The sequence below is a fragment of the Chanodichthys erythropterus genome, chromosome 23, assembly GCF_024489055.1.
Source record: "Chanodichthys erythropterus isolate Z2021 chromosome 23, ASM2448905v1, whole genome shotgun sequence".
Taxonomy (NCBI): domain Eukaryota; kingdom Metazoa; phylum Chordata; class Actinopteri; order Cypriniformes; family Xenocyprididae; genus Chanodichthys; species Chanodichthys erythropterus.
This window is the reverse complement of record NC_090243.1, coordinates 5,677,870-5,701,848: the sequence shown is the minus strand read 5'-3', so window position 1 is coordinate 5,701,848 and position 23,979 is coordinate 5,677,870. Positions and strand designations below refer to the sequence as shown.

The 23,979-nt window shown below is 37.3% G+C and overlaps 1 protein-coding gene across 1 annotated transcript in view; it reads left to right on the top strand.

The window, feature by feature from the left end:
• The window catches only part of cntnap2a (contactin associated protein 2a), a 301,573-nt gene that overhangs the window by 175,623 nt on the left and 101,971 nt on the right, over window positions 1–23,979 (top strand). The window contains exon 15 of the mRNA XM_067378732.1: window positions 2,699–2,826. Within this exon, the coding sequence (XP_067234833.1) occupies window positions 2,699–2,826 (128 nt within the window). The remainder of the gene's footprint in view (window positions 1–2,698; window positions 2,827–23,979) is intronic.

The following is a 23,979-nucleotide window of genomic DNA, read 5'->3' as shown; positions in this document are numbered from 1 at the left end:
TTTTTATCTCAGAATTCTGACTTTATAACTCGCAATTGCGACTTTATATCTCAGAATTCTGACTATATCACGCAATTGCGATTTTATATCTCAGAATTCTGACTTTATAACTCGCAATTGCGACTTTATATCTCAGAATTCTGACTTTATATCACGCAATTGCGACTTTATATCTCAGAATTCTGACTTTATATCACGCAATTGCGACTTTATATCTCAGAATTCTGACTTTATAACTCGCAATTGCGAATTTATATCTCAGAATTCTGACTTTATATCACGCAATTGCGACTTTATATCTCAGAATTCTGACTTTTTATCACGCAATTGTGACTTTATATCTCAGAATTCTGACTTTATAACTCGCAATTGCGACTTTATATCTCAGAATTCTGACTTTATAACTCGCAATTCTGAGATAAAAAGTCGCAATTAATCTTTTTTGTTTTGTTTTTTAGGTGGAGTTTTTTTTTTTTTTTTGTGGCGGAAACGGGCTTCCATAGTTATGTCTGACTCACGCTCTGGGTAAAATGGAAACTACGCAAATACTGGAAAAAATATCCCAAAAAAATGAGTTTAGAGAGAGTGTTGTAATTGTTAACTAAAACTTAAAAACTATTAAAAACCATTTTTCAATAATTTAAGCAAAGCTGAAAAAAATAAAAGTTAAAAAACTTAATGAAAACTAGAAATTATGTGATAACACTTTACAGTATGGGTGCACTAATAAAAATTAATTCATGCTTAACTAATGCACAGATAATTATGAGTTAATGTGTTCACACTGGCAGATTTGTTTAGATTAAAATGGTGTGATTGCCCTGTTAGTGCGGTTCATTTGAAAAAGTGTGAACACTGGTGCAAACAAGTGAATCGAGACCCCTGAAGAGGTGGGTCTTTGAAATTAAATGAACTTCCCCAAATGAACTTTGTTGCTGTTTTCCTGAAATATGAATCCAACATGGACCTAAGACATCTAAACGAACCATGACGTAATGTCACGAGTTGCAACCCTAAAAATGACAGAATGCTCAAGGATACCTGTTTTTTGTCATTATAGGAGCTACGTTGCCCATTACAGTTCGATACAGGCATCAAAACGCTTCCATGAAGCATATCTTTGTTTGTGTGCTATTGAATAATTCCTGACACTGGTTTAATTCCTTTACACATTTTATAAGCTCTTTGTTTTTTCTCAGCTGGTGAAAATCCCAATCATATGTACGCATACAATGAGCACATTTAGCCCAGCACACAGCATTATTTTGGATTTTTGTTAAGTTCCGTTGCAAAATATATGCCATAAAAGCCTTTTGTGTTTTGTATCTTTAGGTTCTGTCTTAAAAATGACAGTGTAAACTCTAAGCGATCCAGGACTAATTGTATCATTTTCTATTTTGGTCCGGACCAACTACAAGTGTGAACACACCATAAATCGCTCAGTTATATGGGTCCATGACAATTAGGTTGCAGCATTAGGTGCCGTTTACACAACATTTTTGCATCCCACTGCGCTGAATGTCCAATGTTTTTCTATGTAAATATGCATTAGATGGATGTGTTTGACTGCTGTACCTGTGCCTCACATTTTACGTCCTTTACAGCATCTAACGCATGACACGACGGTCCCAAAAATGAAGTTAAAATAAGTTCAGCTTTTTACAAAATATGTCTGTAGACCTTTCTTTTTTAAATTATTCTACTGTGCTGCATCTCCCATTTTTAAACACAAAACACTGTGTGAATAGCCCCTTAAAAGGCAGCTCACTTGGTCTTGGAACAGCTAGAGATTGTCAGATATTTGCAACCATTGACGCTCTGCAGGGAGTGTATTGGATGGATTGGTGGAAAGTAATAACCAAACAGACTTTATGTGCCCCTGGATAAATGTGTGTTTGTATAATGTACATTGTGTTTGTTTGCACAGGTTTCATTGTGTGATCTTTGAAATCATCTCTTAATACTGTATTCTTAAGATAAACGTAGCCTCAGTCAGTGAGTGGAGTCACACTAATATTATGTTTTCCTGATGGATTTCTTTTTTTGTGAATATTTATACAATTACACTGTTGGAACGGCAGAGTTTGCCTCTTCTGTTTCTGGTTTAGCTGAACACAGTAATATGTGTTAATGGCCTATGCACAGATGGACAGCGGGTTATTGCGATGCTCTCGCCACTTGTCATAAACCCCAAGCAAACTGAACCACCATGCATAATGGATACAAATTAGGACATTGGATTTCAAAGCGGCACATTTCATTCCCAACCACATTGTTGATTTTTTTTCTCTACAGGTTTGCAATAAATAATTGTTTTTTAAATGACTTTTGCAGTTGCATTGGCACCGTGATAGATGGTGGCATTAAAATAATGCACACATAGTGCCCTGCTTCATGTACCTGTGAGCTTTATGTGTGTATGTGTTCACTAATGTTTATTAATTTAGCAAAATACATGAAGTGAGTGTTTTCACTGATTAAACAAATTGTATTGCTGTAATTAAACAGCTAGTCATCTGTGTCAGAAGGCTGCTTTTGAGAGAAAACAAACATTTTGCTTATTAAAGCTTTAATGAGTTTATTAGATAAGGTAATGAGATAATTAATAAGGTTTAGTATTATGATATGCCAGTGTAATATTGTGAGCAGATAAGAAGAAATGTTTTTACATTTTATTAAGAATTGCATTGTTTGGTAGGAGGGATGATTCCGGGATTCTGGTGTATAAAGACCACTTACCGGTCAGCCAAGTGGCTGTCGGGGACACAAATCGACCCGGCTCAGAGGCCAAGCTGACTGTGGGACCTCTCCGTTGCCATGGAGACCGTGAGTCTATTTCTTTCTCCTTAAATAATATCCAGCTTCATCTCACAAGAATACAGCTCATGTGTATTAATACATGAATAGCTGAACTTAGATGACTAATTATGTAGTTTGGTTAAATTATGTAAACAGTTAAATATTGTTTGCATGCTATTCTGAGCAAGCACTTCTGTTTTTCTTTGCAATAAGCAGGTGTGTTGGTAGTTATTGTGTGTGAAATTTTCTATGAAACTTTGATGCCTTCACAGAATGTCCTTGCAATTAAAAACCTTCTGCTCTTGACATATGTTGTAATAATCTGTATTGCCAAAGGATTTATTTTAATGGCATCTTCTTTAAATAGACGTTTAGCACTATTTCAAGGTCAGCCCATTGTCTGAAGCTCTCTGAAAAAGGACATAGGACCATAGATGTCTCCAGTGTAAAAGTACTGTAGCTGTGAACTCCAAATCAAAGCTTTTCAATCAACATTACACCCCACAGAGACCCCCTGCCACTCATTTTTTTTTAAATTGATGTCAACAGCCAGCTTGCCATATCTTCATAAATATTCGTCTGTTTTTCTCTCTAAGCAATTGTGAGGTATACTAAAGTCACAAATGAGGTAGTGCTTTAAAAATAGCTTCATTTTTTATTTTTATTTTATTGTGTGTGTGTGTGTGTGTGTGTGTGTGTGTGTGTGTGTGTGTGTGTGTGTGTGTGTGTGTGTGTGTGTGTGTGTGTGTGTGTGTGTGTGTGTGCTTTTGTTTATATTACATTGTGGGGACCCCACGATGTAATATATAACCTGAGTTCACCTACATTGTGGGAACCAGCCACCGGTCCCCACAATGTAAATTAATTAATAAAAATACTAAATTATGTTTTTGTGAGAAAATAAAGGTGTGCACAGTTTCCTGTGATGGTTAGGTTTAGGGTTAGGGGTAGGGTAGGGGGATAGAAAGTACGGTTTGTGCAGTATAAAATTTATTGCGGCCTATGGAAAGTCCCCACAATTCACAAAAACAAACGTGTGTGTGTGTGTGTGTGTGTGTGTGAGTCAATTATAAATGCACAAGTTTCACCAGAGCGAAACAGAGAACCCAAGGGTAAAATACAGAGCCATCCCTCCCCATCATCACCATGTGAAATGATGCATTTTTATGCCTCATTATTCCTGTTAATTGCATCTGGCTTATTACTTAGATCAGGTGCATTCGATTATACTCACCTGTTAGACAAGTGCGTCCAGTGCTTTTTTTCCCCCACTTTTTTATCTTATTGTTTCCACACACCTGTGACTGGAAGCTTTTTGTCCGGTTGTTCGGTTCTCTTGCTCTTTAGGGTGGTTTTCATCAGGTTCTTCCAACTGCTGGACATATACGTGGGGAACATATGGACATTTCTGTTTTGTATCCTGGCAGAGGTGAAATGGAATAATTATGTTCACAAATTATCCATAGAGTGACATTATGTCGTTATGCCCACAAAGATGAGCGTGCTTCTCTTTGGGAGGCTGATGGGCGTGATGCGCGAGACCTACATGACGCTTGCGTGTTTCAAGCTCCATCTGGCTCCCTGTTTTTGCTCTTATCAGTAACGTGCTTGTCTCAATGATTAAGAGACACATGTGTAAGTACAGAAATAAGTGTAAATACTTGTAATACTGACTCATGGAGGGGATTGATCGTCGTATAAAAATATTTTAACTAGGAATTTTCGTATTTATTATGAAAATGAATGGCAAAATAAAGTTAGAGAGAAAAATGAACTGACAAGCAGCTCGCATTCAAACCGAGAAATAGCTGACATTGACAGACAGAAACGTCATAATATTATATACACTATATACAATAAAGGCATATCAAAATGTGACATTTTTTATAATGGGTTTATGTGAAGATTGTTTTAAGTTCACTTAGTGAAGTTTTCATTTAACGTATATTCAAAATATATTTCCTTTGTTGTTTCTACATTAGTTTAGAGTGAAAATATGTATTACAATATAAAAATATATTACACATTTTAATGTTAGGTGCGATTAATTGTGATTTTTTTTTTCTGATAAATGCTGTTATTTTGAGCTTTCTATTCATCAATCCTGAAAAAAAAAATTGTTGAAACTGATTTCAACATTAATAATAATAAATGTTTCTTGAGCAGCAAATCAGCATATTACAATGATTTCTGAACAGTCGTGACACTGGAGACTGGAGTAATGATGCTGAAAATTCAGCTTTGCAATCACATGAATAAATTATATTTTAAAATATTTTCAAATAGAAAACTCTTATTTTGAATTGTAATAATATTTCAAAATATTACTGTTTTACTGTACTTTGGATCAAACAAATGCAACTTGGGTGAGCAAAAGATACTTCTTTTAAAAACATTCAAAAAAAATTCTTACCGATTCCAAACTTTTGAACAGAAGTGTATATAAGTTCATATTTACAAATGTGAAAGTAATCTTTCCAGTTCAAAGCTGATAACGTTTGCTACATATTGGTTTATTTATTCATTTTATTATAAAGTCACAGCTCACATCTGTGTCTCATGTCCTGCACCTTTACATTGTGATATTTGTGTCTTGGATATATAAGTAGTACACTAGTCCTGGACAATTTATTGCAGATCATTTGAATGGAAAATAAGCCATTAAAGTATGTGATCAGAGATTGTAAGTACATCTCAAATTTGTCCGCTGAACCTCGGCAAACTGGAATTGTTAAGATTGCCTTTGTGCCTTTGATCAAAGCATTTATACCCAAATGACATCAGGAGAATAGTCCCGATAATAAGGGTACTGCAAATCATGAGATGAAATTCTTTATTTCAATTGCACAGTTATATGTGCCAATCATCAGCTGTAAACTGCATGGAGACACTTTTAAAATACTGCAACTCTGGTCTTGAAATATAATCAATACTCGTCAGGGTGTCCCACGAATCATGGCTAGTGCCCACCACCACACAGGGCTGAGACTGCTATTATTTATTCATTTCTTCATTTATTCAGGGCTGGGGTAGGAAGAGAGCAGACCAGCAGTGCATTAATGCAGTACGCCAGCTTCTCTATGGTAATGCTGCATATAAATGTTGCTCTTAGCCACCTGCATGTGCACAAGAAGAAAGTTATAGGCCTCTGGACAGTCTACACCCCACCCACGAGGCCCCTCTGGGCTTGTGGTGTGTTGCACTGCATAATGGTGGTTTCACTGCTGTTGGGTTTCTGCTCAAGTCTGCAGATGCCGTCTAGCATGGGTCCAGTAATCCCCTAAAGACTTGTTTATTTTTACACTCATTATTTATTTACTGCGAAGTCTCAAAATTAGGTAATTGGATGCACAGACTGAATGCCAATGTGGTTAGTAGCCTTAATGTGAAAATAATATGAGAAACCAGTGCAGATTTATTACGGTCCAGTCTTATTAGGTTTAGAAATCAAACTTGAGATTGTTTCAGATACTTTTTCACTAAAAGCCTTTGCTTGATCCTAATGGATCTCTGTATATGTCTATATGTTGTTTAATATTTGAAGAGTCTGTTTGCAGCCTGTAAGGGTTGTGACACACCAAGCAGACTGTCAGCCATCGTGGCTATATTTGTAGCAATAGTCAACGATGCATTGTATGGATCAAAATTACTGATTTTTCTTTTATGCCAAAAATCATTAGGATATTAAGTAAAGATCATGTTCCATGAAGATATTTTGTAAATTTACTACTGTAAATATATCAAAAAATCTAAATATTTTTGTAAGTAATATCAAAGTCCCTTTAAGACAAGTCATTTCATTCTGCGGCCATCTTTGAAACGCCTCTCGGGCATCCTGGGCATCATGCAGCTCCAAAGGTGTTTGCCAAGCTTTCGATTAAATTTCATATTTGAAATCACCAATGAAATCTGACAAAAACTGTCTCATAATTTTTTTTCCAAACACTCGAATCATAACAAAAAAAACTGTATTTTTATACTGGATCGAGCTAATGCGCATGCGCAGACCTAAATGCGCATCTCTTGTGCCTCATTTAGGAGGCGCGCGTCTGACTGTTTCTATAGAAACCTGTGCTTCTAACGGCCGCTGCAGTGACACGATGACTTTACCAGTCGGCGATTGGCTCTTATTTAGAAGGCGGGACTTAGTCCGCCATATTGTGCGTTACACTTTCTCCCATTCAAAACAATACGAGTGACACGCCTTGTGTTATTCTATAGTCTTTGGTAATATGCATTTCTAAGTACTTCATTTGGACAATTTAAAGGTGATTTTCTCAATATTTATATATATATATATATATATATATATATATATATATATATATATATATATATATATATTTTTTTTTTTTTTTTTTTTTTTTGCACCCTCAGATTCCAGACATTCAAATAGTTGTATATAGTGCTGGGCGGTATACCGGTTCATACCGAATACCGGTATTTATTTTTGTTATGATATGAATTTTGATGATACCACAATAACGGTATGTCTCGCTTAACCAACGTTTGGAACACGGCCCAGCGTCACTGTTTGAGAGCGTCCCGTTTCACTGTTGCACTGTAGTGAGAGTACAGCTGAGATCGCATCACAGCCTATGTTAAGTCCGAAATCACCCCCTAAAGCCTCATTCACTATCCCTACGTTATCCACTTATATTGTTCACTTGAAAGAGTGAATGAAAACGAGTGAGTGAATTCGGACAGCCGTTGTATGTACATTGGCTTTACACTCGTTATTGCGGTGCAGTGTGAGATTGAATGAGTGTGCTCAATAACGTCCACTATGGTTTCGGACACCACTACAAATGGCTGTCGCCTCAAATAATGCCCTATTTGAGGTTATAGGGGGCGATTTCGGATTCAGCCCTTGATTACAGCGGAGAATTCAAACTACACGCGGCGCACAAGATTGAGCGGATTCTGCACGGAGCGCAGTGATGAGATTATCAACGTTCTCCACATGGATCACATCATATTAGGGTGACCATATTTTGAATACTGTAAACCAGGACACTCGGCCCAGCAATGAGATATTCAAATGATACTCAAAGTTTACTCAAAGATGCCTTATAATTTCAATACATTTAAAGTATGCCTCCTCTGTATGGATAGAAAATTGTTATATAACAAAATACTATCCATAACCAAAGACACAAATTCAGATAGGCTTCTCAGAGGTTACTCAACATGTTTTATTATGACAAGTTTAAAAAATGATTGAAATAATGATAGAAATAATGTCTCTTCTGTATTAGAAAAATAAATAAATACCTAAAAAAATACCTCTGCTCTATTAGCAATCCAAATTTAACAAAAATAGCTCTCACAAACTTCACCCTGCTTCACCCTGTAGTGAACAGCACATTCTAGGGCCCAGTTTATGGCCGGGACCCTCTCTGTCTGTAACAGTGGACAAAGGTTTGCTACATTTTGATTGGATCTTGGTGGACTAACACAAACAAACTGTCCTACGCCATTAGATAAAGATGTAAGGACAACATCCAGACCTCTCTTAGAGGGCAAGAAAAAGACCTCTTGTACCAAGCCTGACAAGGACAGGACTTCTCATTGGTCCACAGGCAGTTTCTGCCCTTCAGCCATCTAGACACTACTTCCTAAGGTTGGCCAGAGACTGCCATAAAAATTCCTCGGGACCTTGGCAGAAATGGGTGAAACAAAGAGAGATCACAAAGATCCATTCAAATACATTCAAAACTATGTTTGAAAACCTTGGAACTGATTCAAACTACACATCTATTTCATACTTATTCACAGAAATAAGTATTCTCAGTGACAGCTATTTGTAGTGCAACATCTGATACAAATTCAGCTGTTAATGTACAATTGAATGACAGTTCAATCTTTTTCCATCATGTTTAGTCTCTATTTGTTTAGAATATTGCCAAAGGTATTCTGGTGGTGGTTTGGAAAGTGAGAAATGCATTGGTAAACTTTAAAGACACTGTAAAGACTTCCAACTTTGTGCTTTATGCAAATGAGTTCCACAGGATAAAGAAGGGTGGGTCACACTCCCCTCTGATGCCAGCAGCCAATCACAGCACTCGAATGGAGAAAGTGCAATCTCCTCCTCATCGGAAAGGGATAAAGGTACCCTTTCAACAGACACTCCTTGTTCTGAGTCTCCCATCGGGTGAGACACAACAGATATTGTTCTGAGTCCCGGCTTGCGAAGCTGAGACACAACAGATACACGGTTCTGGGTCTTAACTCTGTAAGGAGTGAGACATTGACAGATACAACACCGTTCTGAGCCTCTGGTCCATCCAGAGAGACAACAACAGATCCCATGATCTGAGCCTACCGCTTGTGAGGCAGCAACAGAGATGACTACGTTCTGAGCCTCCAGCTTGTGAGGAAAGAGACATCAACAAACACTATGTTCAGAGTTTCCGTCCAGTGAAACAGTGACGACATCTGCAACAAGGTTAAGCTTAGGAGAGCAAACCTTCACTTCAAGGTACCTTCGTCTGCATGTTCCAGATTGTTAAGGACCTTCTGCACCTACACCAGGGCCTCATCTGCGTGTTCCAGATTTTAGGACCCTTTGGTGCTCCAGGAGATCAGCATCCCACAGAGCTTTGTGTTCAAGACTGTTGAAACAGATTCTGGCTCCTCTCCACACTGCATTGTCACCCAGCACAACCAGTGGAAGACGTCACCGTCATCGGACTCGACCAAGTGGAACGTAAATATCACTTAACCAAACCTCTTTCCAGAGACCATGGCATTGTTGTATATTATCAGTATATAGTTTCCTAATTCCTATTAGATTCAATATAGCTGATGTTAGTCGATAACAAATAATCTCTCGTTTATTTGTTTGTTGCATAATAAAGTTCTCCACCTTATTATTTTCAGAGAAACAGTTTATCTTTCCATAAGATAACAGAACTCTTCCATAGCCACACCCAACTTAATCACTTGTATTCTATGTATCTTATGCACCTTATTCCTTTATCATTCATGGTATTCATTTAGTAGTCGTGTTAGTTATTCTTGTTTATCTTTTTGTTAATAAAACTTATTTTATTACACTTGTGTCTTCCTTGTGCTGATAATACAGAAGACGTTCTGCAAGTTAGAAATTTCACCAATCTTTCAGATAAATCAGCTGACCACTTTAAATTAATTCTAAATGAATGAAAGCCCCTGTTGGGAGTGAAAGACCCTGACTGGTGCCCTGAACTAGGGAAAGGGGGGGAAGTGGTTATCTGATGTACTCATAACCACACCTTAAGAGACGTGTGATCCAAAATCACAAAGTCAGCAGTGACGTGAGTACCAATCCCTATTTTACTTCGCGTCCTTGGATGGTCAAAGTAAAAATCACTACAACCCTCTTTTTGTTGCTTAACAAATAAGCATGAAAGTTAAAAAGAAATGTATACAGGCCTATCAGCTGTTACATCGCAAGGTATAAAGGAAGAGCACAACGAGCTGAACTCATTGTAGACGATAGCTGAAGGTTGCTCTGCTGTTACACGAAGTATCTGTTATTCATTTATAGACGACTGCACAAATCGTGAATACTAATGAAAACATTATAAACTGTTACCTAGAAGTAGTAAACAACTGTAGTTTAGGCATAAATCAGCTGCGATGCTGAGAATATAGTTACCTTTATGGAGTAATCCACTAATGTTTTGAGATACAATGTGAAATAATATTCTCCGTTGCACGTGCAATCGCGCATGTCTGCGAAACTCATTTATATTAATGTATGCTCCGCCTTCGGAAACCGAAAATCTCAGAAACCGTAAATCTCGTAACACCGGTCAATTTAATGGCCCAATGAAAAACAATGAAAACCAGGACATTTTCATCACTTTATAAAAAACAACCAGGATGACCAGGACAGGACATGAAAACAGGACATGCCCTGGGAAAACAGGACGTTTGGTCACCCTACATTATATAGACTGGAGCGAGCGTGTTTAAGTTTTTTATGGGACCTATTTCATATAGTGCTCTAAACATGAACCAGCAGCGTGTATGTGCACATATTTCATCACGTCTTCTTCAAAATTAAATGTAACGTTATGCAAAGGACACTGAACTGTACGTTTGATCACGACCGCGATGACACGATTCAAAGAAGAATGGGCAATAATTTAACTGCTTGATTCTTTCTGTGTTAAACTTACGTGTGTCATTTGTTCAGAGACTGTGCTCTTAAATTTACTGAAAATATCCTTAGACAGTTTAAATGTTCTTCCGCATTTCTCCCTCTTTTGGCAGTTTGTTTTTATAAAGGGTTAGATTTTTAAAATGCTTAAGGTGCCCACAACTTTTTTTTTCTATCTTCATGGTAATATTTTATTGAGTGTGTTGCAGGTCTGAGTTTTATTGGTTGTTGTCTCCCCACAGCATCATTTTATGGGGCTTTGTAAACCTGTATTAACTAGTGTGGAATTTTTCTACAATATTCACTCATCATGACAGTAAAACAGGGCATTCTAGTCAATCTACTGCAGTATTTCCTCTCTCAATCAGTAGAAAATGTGGTTAACGCCCGGTTATACATAGGGGAAAAAAATACCGTCATATACCGTAATTTTGAAAAATACTGTGATTATAAATTTTTGGTCATACCGCCCAGCACTAGTTGTATCTCGACCAAATATTGTCCTGTCCTAACAAATCATACATCAATGGAAAATCTTATTTATTCCGCTTCAATAAATAAAAAATGACCCTTGTTACAGGTTTTGTGGTCCAGGGTCAAATATTAACGCTGATCAGCGAACATAAACAAATGCTCAACCGCTTCACACGCGAGAACAAACCTCTTTCGGAAGCTCAAACATGCTGCGTAACACACGAGAATCAACCTCATTGATTCTTGCACACGTCAACCAAACATGCTTGTGCTTCCGTTTACATAACTGATGTGTGAGTTGAAGAATGTTTGTGTGAATAAGAGGCAAAATTAAATCTGTTCATCGTATAAAGTGATTGTGTCTCTTCAGAACATTTTGACTAAACCTCTCAATTCATATGGATAAGTTTTACAATCTCTTTATGAACGTTTTCGAACGTAAAAATGTGGTAGTCATATAGCTGTAAATGGAGGGACAGAAAGCTCTCACATTTCATCAAAAAGATCTTAATTTGTGTTCCAAAGATGAATAAAAGTCTTGGTTTGGAACAACATGAGGGTGAGTAATTAATGACAGAATTTTCTTTTTTTCTTTGGGGTGAACTAAACTTTTTTAGCAATACTGAAGAATGCCTCAAAATGCTTGTTTCTGTTAGTGGCTAGTGTTTCATTGTATGCACAGTATCTGGTAATCCTTTTAGGTGGACATACTTTGTATTATGCTTTCTCGCTTTCTTGTATTATGCAGTGGAGAGTTGATACTGGTGTGTTTAAATTTTAGTGTGGAGACATTTGTACTCTGGCAGTATGCAGACACTCATGAACTTAAAAATGCATAATAAAAGCAGCTGGCATTTAAAGGTAAAGTCTGTCATTTCTGCACAGCTAGTAAACCAAACAGAATTATCCACAAACTGACATCATTGGACTGAACTGGAAGTTGGCATGTCGGACTGTTCAAACAAAAAAAATATACTGTTCATCTGGAATAAATTATATTATCTATTCTCATTTACTCAAATCAATTAATCTCCGTTGCTATGCCACAGCGTAGGACATACAACATCATCTTCAGACAGGTTTGCATAATTAATACCCATTAATAACTGAGAGACGGAATAAAGATAACAAACAAAATGATGATTTAATGATGCATCTTGCCTAGCTATGATGTGCTGTGACTTCAGACCACTGACTGCTTTGCAAATTAATTGAGATAGATAACCTGTCAGTTATAAAGGAATATGATATCCCCGCCTAACGAAGCAGTTGGTAGTCATTATAAATTAGTGTGCCATGCGCAATGTGATGGCAATTCCCTGATATGTGAAAAATATTACATACATTTCATTATGATGCATTAGACATTTTACATCTGAGTAGTTTTCATGTTTGATTGATAAGGCTTATGTGCAGAATAGAATTATGCGACTCATGAATAACTGCACCGCAATTGGTTTGCATCAAGACATTTCATGGCTAAGTGAGCGAGATCACTCATAAGATGTTCCATCTTCATTGCAAAAATGTTGTATTAGCTGCAGTTAAAACCTAAATTTGGGGTCAGGCTGGAGTCCTATCCTTTGGTCACGCATCAACTGTGGCTAAATGGGATGAAATTTGCATGGCCACAGTTTAAAATGTGAGTTTAACACTGTGTAACTGGGGACATAGTATGTGAGAGGTTTAATGATTAAGTCTTGATCAAAAATGATCAAAATTAGGATTTGATACTCTGAATAGCTCGAGTTTGACTCAATTTATCATTCCGAAATGTCCACTGGAAGTATGCCAGCATATTCTGCAGCATATTGTCCCGGTGCAGTTATAAAAAATGGCTTATGGGATGGAAATACTTTCGGCCATTCAGAAAATAAAAAAAATCATTTGAACTGTCATGTCTCCTCAATTCCCACCTCCCTCTGCCCAAAATACCATGAAATGAGCTGAAGTCACAATCTCTCACTTTGCTAGCTTAGTATTTAACCAGAGATGATGCAAACAGGAGAGCTGCAGGTAGAAGAAAAAATAGGATTCATCAGAAATAGTTGTACTGATTCCAACTAAATGGACTAGTAAATTATCATCAGCGATGAGGATGTTCAGTGTTGCTTAGTTACTGAATCATTGGATCGTGGTGATGTTCTCTGTGCCGTTTTTCATGCATTCATGATTGGTTTGCACCTGGAGAATAATGAGGGGCTAATTTGGGATGTCGTATGCCCAAATTCCCAGAAAGTATCCTGAACCGACTGTATAAGATCAGTTAAAGTTGGGAAGTAGCATTTGTGGGGTGATGTCACTTTTGCAATACTTGCAAAAGCTCTATAAAGATAGCTCTGAGCCTCAAGTCTATCAGACACTGAAAGCGAATTATAATAAAAGATCTCTTTGTCTCCAGCTGAAAAGGAAAGCCAATGTTTGTGTCATTATCAGGAAGTACAGTATATTCAGATGAAATCCACACATTTGTTGTGAGCATGTGAGCCTGAATTGTCTTTACTTAAAAGGATAGTTCACCAAAAAAATTTAAATTCTATCATCATTTACTCAAACTCAAGTTGTTGTTCCAAACTTGTATGAATTTCTTTCTTCTGCTGAACACAAAGGAAAATATTTTAAAGAATGTTTGAAACCAAACAGTTGTGGGGCACCTTTGACTTCTATAGTATGGAATAAAATACTATGGAAGTCAATTGTGTCGCACAACTGAGTAAATGATGACAGAATTTTCATTTTTGCGAGAACTCTTCCTTAAACATCACAAAACTATCATGATTATTGTTTGTAGGTTTTGTTGGTAGGGGGACCAGGGTTAGTTGTTTCATGTTTTACTACAGTGAATATTTTTCAGGGTAGGTTTATTTTAGAAAATCATACACTTATGTCTTGGATAACAATTACCAGTAATGCCCAGGAAAAACAAGATCCAGTTCTTTTCTAAAACTACATTACCATTCAAACGTTTAAATTGATTAAAAGTGACAAGAAAGACTTTTGCATTGTTTCTATTTCAAATAAATGTTCTTTTGAACTTTTTTATTCATCAAAGAATCTTAAAAAAATGTATCATGGTTTTTTCCAAAAAATAAATAAATAAATATATTAAGTAGCAGAACACTTTTCAAAATTGATAATAATAAAACATGTTTTTGGGCCCTAAATCAGCATGTTATCATGTGACACTGAAGGCTGGAGTAATGATCGCAGGAATAAATTCGATTTTAAATATATTAAAATAGAAAAGAGTTAATTTAAATCATTATACTATTTCACAATATTACTTTTTTTTACTGTTTTTTTTTGGATCAAATAAATACAGCCTTGGTGAGCATAAGAGATATATTCCTGTTTATTTTGCATTTAGAATGACAAATGATTTTCATTATAGGTCACAGAATATTCTGCAGACTTCTTAAACATCAGAGGGGAAAAAATAAGCTAAAATGAATTATTGTCAATGTACCCAGCTGAAATGAACTCATCTATGACGCACAGTTTTAAAGCATCTCTTCAGTGCTGTTGACACAGAAAAGTTTTGATAAGTGCTTGCTAACAACACAGAAGTACACCTGACATCTGACATCAACTTTTGTGATAGCAAATGACAGCGTCGCAATTTATGAAAAAAACTTCATCTCATTCATAGGGTGTAATCAGCAGGAGTTCATCTCCTCTTTAGAAAATACAAAATAAAGGAAAATACTAGCCAATGTTTTTTGCTGTAAACACAGAAGGCTTGTTTCTCTAGCACTGCCAAAGTTTGGCAATCAAACCGCAAGTTTTATATATATATATATTTTTATTGCGGTTGTGTGCAAACAATTTTCATTCACATTAATGAGCTCACGGGGTAATTTAGATTACAACTGCTTGCTGTCCGCCTGCCCTAGACCCAGACAAAGGTTAACTATCATAGTTAATGAGACGAGTGGAAAAATCTGACACTGTTCTGCTTAATTCATCACTGTGCTACGAGTGAACACTTTTTAATGACCTCTGATCCAGGCATCTATTGTAAAGGTGCCATCTGGTGGACTGTCAGCACAACATATCTTGTCAAATAATAGATGAGCAACAAAACGAATTCTGGGGTTTAGCTGGATTTGAGCACTGTATGTGTTGCTGCTGAGATTATCCCTCATTGAGTCTTATAAGAGCTTTAAAGTGTTTGAAGTCATGATTTCCAAGCCGGCTAGTCAGGCACGATTAATTTATATTCAAAATATGACATGTTTTTGATTTCACAGACTTGTCCAGCCATGTTCTGTGGCCAGTTTTAGGTCAATTTAGTGTGTAAAAACAAATGGAAAACATCAGGAAAAGACATGTTTGAGCTTGCACAAATTTTGACTTTATATCAAACAGGAAACTTTCTTTCTGTCTATGTAAGATTTCTCTACTGCCTCACCAACTGGGCTGAAAATAAAGGAAGGAGTAAACATTTTTCTATGGCTAAAATGCCCTCACACATCCCTCGATCCTGTCAAAAGGGCATCACTGGATGCTGTTGAAAACCTCTCCAAAGAAACACATGGCACCATTCACACCTGCAAAATACATTGTTCCCTTCGCTCCCTTCACTGCTGGGTCAGCCCTCGGGGTGAGCAAGGAGAAACAGTGATTTGAGCTCACCATGGAGAGCTTGCTTTGATGGGAAAGACTTTAGATTTTGCTGCATTTACAGTACAGCAGTACCAGCTGACAGACCAGAGCTTTGTGTCTTGTTGGTGGCACTATACACCAGACATTAGATAGCCTCCGGTTGTTTTAGCATTTTTTGATATCTGTTGAAGATGGTACAACTTTTCTTTCCTCCTTGTCCCTTGGCTGCTAAATTATAATGAAGAGACATGGTAGTTTGTTGGGTCCAAAATAAACTTTTAGCCACATTGTATTTACCATTCATAAATATTCATTTATGGCCGTGTAGTGTATGTGTATGGCTATATATATAGTGTATGTGCATGTATAATGTATGTAAGAAAGAAGTGAATACTTTAAGCCGAGTTCAGACTGTACGATTTTCAAAGTAGTCGGGTCACTGTTCTTTTCACACTGCATGACTATCTTGGCCAGCATTCAGTCGCTGCTGTGTTCAAAGTGCATGATGGATCGGCGACAGAAGGTTTCACACTGCATGACTTTACAATAGGAAGAATCGCCGACAACTCTGTCTGGCACGCAAACTACATTTCACAACCAAACACACACGAGATGTGACAAGGAAACAACGCAATATCACACATGCAAGACCAGAGTTCTCACGTGAGACTGGGTTTACTATTAAAAATGGTAGCCCGCAAGAAGCTTGCAATACGAATTGCCTATGCGCTGATTTGCAGCGAAAACAAGAAAGAGAAAAAAAGAATACGGAGGAGGAAATGGTTGGGGAGACGCGAGGAACAAGGATTGTGTGTTCTGCAACGAGAGTGGTCTATAACTCCTCCCCGAACTCTCCGCTGCTCTGTATCTTGCTTTCTCATTGGCTGTTGGTCATCGCCGATGTAGTTTTCAGTCAGAACACTTTTCACACAGCAGGATTTTGAATCGTCGACAGGTCCAGATATTTAGCATGCTAAATATCTCACGGGCGTCCGCGATTCGTCTGCGATTCTCTTAGATTGCGTCTTTGCTCATTCACACTGCGTGATTGTCACTCGCGTGAACGAGCACCGATTTGCCTGTGATTTCGGGCATTTGTCGGCGATTTCTCAAAACCTGTCGGCGAGCCAAAATCGGGGCTAAAATCCGATGAACTCAGCTTAACTGTTACATTCACACTACAAAAAAATGCATCAGTAAGCCTTGGCCGCCCATGACCCTGTCGCCGTTCATCACTATTCCTTTCTTGGACCACTTTTGATAGATACTGACCACTGCAGACTGGGAACACCCAACAAAAGCTGCAGTTTTGGAGATGCTCTGACCCAGCCATCACAATTTGGCCCTTGTCAAACTCACTCAAATCCTTATGCTTGCCCATTTTTCCTGCTTCTAACACATCAGCTTTGAGGACAAAATGTTCACTTGCTGCCTAATGTATCCCACCCACTAACAGGAACTGTGATGAAGAGATAATCAGTGTTATTCACTTTACCTGTCAGTGGTCATAATGTTATGCCTGATCGGTGTACATGTCAAATATCAATAAACATATGGCTGTTAAGACTGATAAGTCAGAGTATGGAAAAAATCATGGAAATTCATTGGTCAGTGGCCACCTTATGGTAAGTGTTCATTTTGGACCCTGTTAGTATGTGTATCTTAAGCTGTTGTTGGTGTGAATTCTCATAATGTTGATTCCAACACAGGCCACAGTCAGAAGCTTCAATTTAGTTTCTTTTTTAGATAAAAACCTAGACATTTGATATTGTGAAGAAACTAGAAAAAACTGTCTCCATACAGGAATATCATGGAGATTGACAGCGAGTAACAGCACCCAGAGTCAATAACAGGTCTGCTTACTGATCTGTCAGTCAAATGTCAGAGTACCATGTCATTGAGTACAACTGAATCTAATGCCTTCTGACCGCCAGGATATGACCTGAGACTGGAACATCTGTAAGGTCTGAGCATTTGTTCTAACATGGAAATCTAGAGTTTGTCCCTTTGTGAGTATAACGTTCAGTTCCTGTAATGCAATGTTGTGTTGATCGGTTCAGGTGTGGAGTTTTGTTCTCGAGTTGATATATTGAGTTTTTCTTTATCTGCTGCAGGGATGTGTCCATAAAATCAAAATAAAATAAAATCTAAACTGTGATTTGGTCATGTCCCAAGTCTGAGATGGGCCTTTAATAATGCCTTTTTAGCATCCTTGGGGCAGGTATTAGTGTCAAAAATTGAATTGGAGTCTAGGGAAACACTGCATATTGGCCAGTGGTTCAAAATTTTGCTGGGCTTCATAGCCCCATAAACCCCTGCTGATCCACAAAATAAGTTTTTATTGGAGAAAGAGTCATATCTGCATTATTTATTAACATTATATAAATGAATGATAAATAAAAGAGTAGGGGTGTAACCCCGACATCCTGGCCAAATTTGCCCATTGGACTATGTCCATCATGGCCTTCTAATCATCCCCTTACACTGATTGGCTTCATCACTGTCTCCTCTCCACCAATAAGCTGGTGTGTGGTGGGCATTCTGGCACAATATGGCTGCCGTCGCATCATCCAGGTGGATGCTGCACATTGGTGGTGGTTGAGGAGATTCCCTCTTCAATATGTAAAGCGCTTTGAGTGCCCAGAAAAGCGCTATATAAATGTAAGGAATTTTTATTATTATTAAAACAAATTAAATTGATAATGAACATAAATGCAGTAAATTATTGTACAGTAGACTGAAAATGTATTTACTCTAAATATGTATTTAGAGTCATTCATGTGTGCTTTGTTGTAACCTGGAAACGTATAAGGGAATTATTATTATTATTATTATTATTATTATTATTATTGTAAATTATTATCAGCAGCAGCAGCAGGGAAGGTGGGTTATGTTTCTTGCCACCCTCCACTGAATCCGTGCTCCATATGGGCCATTGGACACCCCACTGCTCTGCTGTATTTACAAGTGTGGCTCATGCAGTTGATATACTGTAGTAGTGCTGTCTACTCCATTTGCCTTTTAAGAGAGAGAGACAGAGAGTGGGGAAGTCGACTTTAAAGAAAGAGCAAGTGAGTCTCAGTAAATGTCAAATATAAAGCGTGTGTGACGAAGACTGGCCTTTGAGCTTGGTCTCAATGGAGCCTACTGTTTATTAGAGGCCTGAGAGAGCTTGTGATCATCCATCCGGCACAGGAGTGGTCTAATGTGTGCCCACTCACCACTGTGGCGTCAACACGGCTGCAATTATGAAAGAGGGTTGAATCAAACACTGGTGTGTGTTTTGCTTTACCCCATGCTGAGTGCTTGGCTTTACAGCCTTGACTGCTCGTGCTCAGATGCAAACACAAAAATGGAAACACTGAGTCAAGTGAACGCTCATCACAGCTGCAGTTCAAATGTCTTGTTCGATAAGATGGGAACGTAATTGTGTTGTAGATGCATGAATGCCACTGTTGATTATGTGGCACAAATAACCTTAACACGCACAGACACATTCAGACCCCATTGACTTGCATTGTACTGACAAAACAGTAAAAGCATTCAAAATATCACGTATATTCAAAATATATTTTTTTATGTTCCCCGGAAGAAAGCAAGTCATGAATGTTATTTTCCAGGTTCACACTATAAAAAAAAAAAAAAAAAAAATCAGGTAAAAAGTAAACCTTTTACATTAAATTTGACATGGTGTTTGAACATAAATGTGTGTCCGTAGTATGTGTAAACATCCACCCACGTCTTTTTTTACAATCCCCATAAATCAGAAACAGTGTCTCAAAATGAACTGTCAGTTTTCTGCCTAATGTGATGTCATATTAGGACAAGCCCTGTCCGCTTTCTGCCCTATTAGCATAGATCCCGCCCTGAGTGAGCAAAACACAGTCCGCCATGTTGATATCCTCGCTAGAGCAGCTAGCACTGACATAAATTTCACAATTAGATTTGATATTGATTCACAAATTTGTGATTTGATTAACTTTGATTCAATATTGATTAACAGCACATGGTTAATTCCCCCAAAGAAAAAACATATCTCTCAACTAATGCTGTAAACTATACAGGGAACCCCAGTTGGTACATTATTATAATATTAAAGGTAAAAATTAATTGATTTGTAGACTACTTACATTTAAATTACACATAAGGAAGTTTTTATAATAACTTATAATACATTTTTAATGACATAATTATGTTTCTACTCATTTTTTTATATAAACATTTAAATGGTGGCTGTCATTAAATGAATTTATTCAAACGTACATTAGTTGAAGAACAGGTAAAAAAAACAATGAATATGCAATATAGTGCATATATTTAGCAAAATGCTCCTCTCTAAGTTCATTTTTCAACACGTTTTTGAACATTGAATGGCTTTTCTGAGGTAAATGTGACATTATATGACATTATTTACAAGCTGTTTTATTGACGCCTTTCCACGGTTGAAACACTGATTACATGTGACATGATGTGGATTTCGGTACGTTGTACTATATCTTTCAACATACCTTCTGATGTTCATTCATTTAGTATTGTAACTAGTTAAACAGAAGAGATGATCAGTTCACATGCACGCCGCACTCGTTTTTGTGCTTAACCATGATATTATAAGTCAAATAGTCATGCTAATATTACAATTGCAATAGAAATACTGTACACACATTCCACATCTCAGTGTGTCCAAACAGACAAGTTTATGACCCTAACCTAGAAATAGTCACATAATTTGACATGCTAAAACATGCTAAGATAACCTGTATTTCCAATAATTCCAAAATGTGTTGCAGGTCATATTAACCCCCAAACATAATATAAGGGTTAAGCTTTTATCCAGCAATGAGTTTCTATTTTTTGAATGTTAAAAATACAAAACGATCTATTGTTTGGATACTATAGCTTAACTTTTGAACTCTTCTTGAACAAAGGATCAACCCAATCTGACTTTCTTGTGACTTTAGTTGGGCTGTTCATATTTGGACCACCTCATTTCCCTCATTTGGCGCCTGTTAACACATTTCAGAGCCGTCGCGCTCCTGGGGTCTGTATAAGGAAAACAGCATCTGTGCTGCTGGTAAAAGAGCAGTCTGTCACATGTTTGCTTTTACACCCCTTCTAAACAACATTGAAGGCTTCAGAGACCACTTGCTTTTTACCTTTGTCACCTTAAAGTGAAAACCCAGAAGAGTAATGAAAATCCTTTGGAAAACAAATATATCTTAAGTGCTTTCCATGGGAGAGACACTTCTAATATTTATTTAAGCCACTTTAGCTGCATCTATGTTAGTGCTAAAGGTGAGATGTAAACCTTTGAAGGGGCACATTTGAAAAAGAAAAAAAAAATAGTGGTGTCGGATTTACTTTGATTTAATTTTCACTCAGATATTGCTAGTAAATTTCTCAAAGAAACAGCAAATAACACATTCAATAAACATGACATTTTAAAGTAGAAAGACTGAAATAGTATTTTCTTGTAAAGCCAGGTTCAGATGCTTCACGTTGTCATGACAGAAAGTCTATAGCTTTTTTTCCGGTCCTCCACAACGGGTTCCATCACATCTGTGATGCTAACCAATAAGAGCACCGAAGCTCTTCCGTACACAGCATTCAAACATGGTGAAAATGAAAGGTTAGGTGGTCGCACCTAAACGACCATCAGACGCAACTTGAAAAAAGAAATGGCTGTATCGTGGTCAGGTAGACGAGGTGCAGACGTTCCTCTCGTTGGTAGCCGAGGAGCGGATCCACGGCAGTAGAGGCGGTGCAACTATACAATCAGTCTATAATCCCACCTACTTTGAAGCGGTACTAAACTGCAGTGGAAAAGCAAACCAAAAGTAAAGCAAGCCAAGCTTGTACCACACACTGGGAAAGCGCCATAAGATGCTTTGGTTCCGAAAGTAATTTTAAGAAAACTTGACTCAAAAAAAAGCTGTGAAAAGTTTATTTCTAGCACTCTCTAGGCCATTCACCCTCCTGTGGTCCTTCAGCCACTGCACGGCAGCTTTGGGTCACCGACGTGTTGCAAGGTGAACAATTTTCCAACTTCCACCTTCCTAGCTGAAGGCTGCAGGTTGTTTACTGTTTGTTGTATCATCCATCTTCCCTTCTGTCCTGACAAGCACTTCCTGTCTCTGCTGAAGAGAAACAAGACGCTGTTATCGCAGCTCTTCACTGTAGAAATGGTGTTCTTTGGATTGTAAGATATTTTGGGCCTTCGCCTGATATATACACTTTTGCAAAACACCCCAGTTGCAGAATTTTAATAGTACTTTAGCACAGCATAAATAACACTTGGTATGGCTTTTTGAAAGCCACTGTTGCATGCACACAAAGACCTATGCTTTACTATAAAGGATGCAGCTGCTTCAGAATTGCCATCTGTATGTTTGTAAGTTGCCTGATAATGCAGCACTTTGGTCCTCTTAAAGTTATTGAAGTGATTTTATGCTCTCATTTTATTGTAAGTTGTTGCATCTGTCCAGTCATAGAGGACTGTTTACTTCATAACACACTTCCAAGCTGTGGAATCCTCTAGAAACAGCTTTTTTTTTCTTTTTCTTTTTTTTTGCATGTGTCACAAAACTATAAACCGTTAACAAAGTTTGGGGTTGGTATGATTTTTTAAAAACATTTTTGAAAGACGTCTCTTAAGGGGCTCGCACACCGGACGCGAAGCTCAGCGCCGCGCAACGCCGCGACATGTCTTAACATTGTTTTCTATTGTTTTCTGGGCGCCGCGGACAGGCGCCGAATATCGCCGCCGGTGTGCATACACTCATAGAAAATAATGTGTTAAAATTTTAAAAACGTGTCGTGGCGCTGCGCAGCACTGAGCTTCGCGTCCGTTGTGCGAGCCCCTTTATGCTCACAGAAACTGCATTTATTTGATCAAAATGATCCTTCAGAATGTGATGAATTGGTGCTAAAGCAGTGCTAATTTTGACAGCAAATTTTGATTAACTTTCGACTAAAATGCCTTTTAGTTTTAGTCATATTTAGTTTAGATTTAGTCTAGTTTTAGTTGACTAAAATTTAATGGGTTTAGTTAAATTGTTTTTTTTTTGTTTTTTTTTCTCACTTTATTTAAATTTTACATATTAACAAAATATAACATACAAATACAAAACATACATATATAACCTCCATATATATCTTTTGTTAATAAAAGGATCCACACAACAAATAACAAAACAAAATTAATACTAGAAAAAAAAACAACAACAACATAATAACAATAATAACAACAACAGAAAAAAAAAACCTATAAAGCTTGGTCATCCAAAACTATAAATAAATTAATAAAATAATAATAATAATAATAAAAAGTGAATAATTCTTTACAAAATAAAATCACAGGTACAACAAGATGCCAAACATACTGAGCACAGCCGACATATCCCTAAAGTAGGGTACTGGTCTATATACTGGGGGAGGAAAATAATTACTACCAGAGAAGATGTATAGTCAGATGAAGGGCCTTTCATTTTCCTACATATCCTAGGAAAGGTCCCCAAATTCTATTGAAATTATTAGAGGATCCCTTCATTGTGTGTCTGATTTTTTCTAGTTTAATAAAATGGAAAATATCTTTAATCCATAAAGAATGAGTAGGAGGTTTAGGCGATTTCCAGTTTAATAAAATTAAACGCCTTGCCAGCAGTGTGACAAAGGCTACGTAGTCAGATTTATATTTGGGCATATCAAGACAAGGGGAAAGAGTACCAAATAAAGCAGTGAAAGCCAGAGGTTCAATATGATTTGTAAGAACTTCAGATAATGTTTTAAAAATTTGGGACCAATAATTTTGTAGAGAGGGACAGGACCAAAACATGTGTGCAGTAGTTGCGTGGGCTTGGTGACAACGGTCACATGTGGGATCCACTTCAGGATATATTTTTGAAAGTCTAACTTTGGTCCAGTGGGTACAGTGCAGAATTTTAAACTGAATCAAC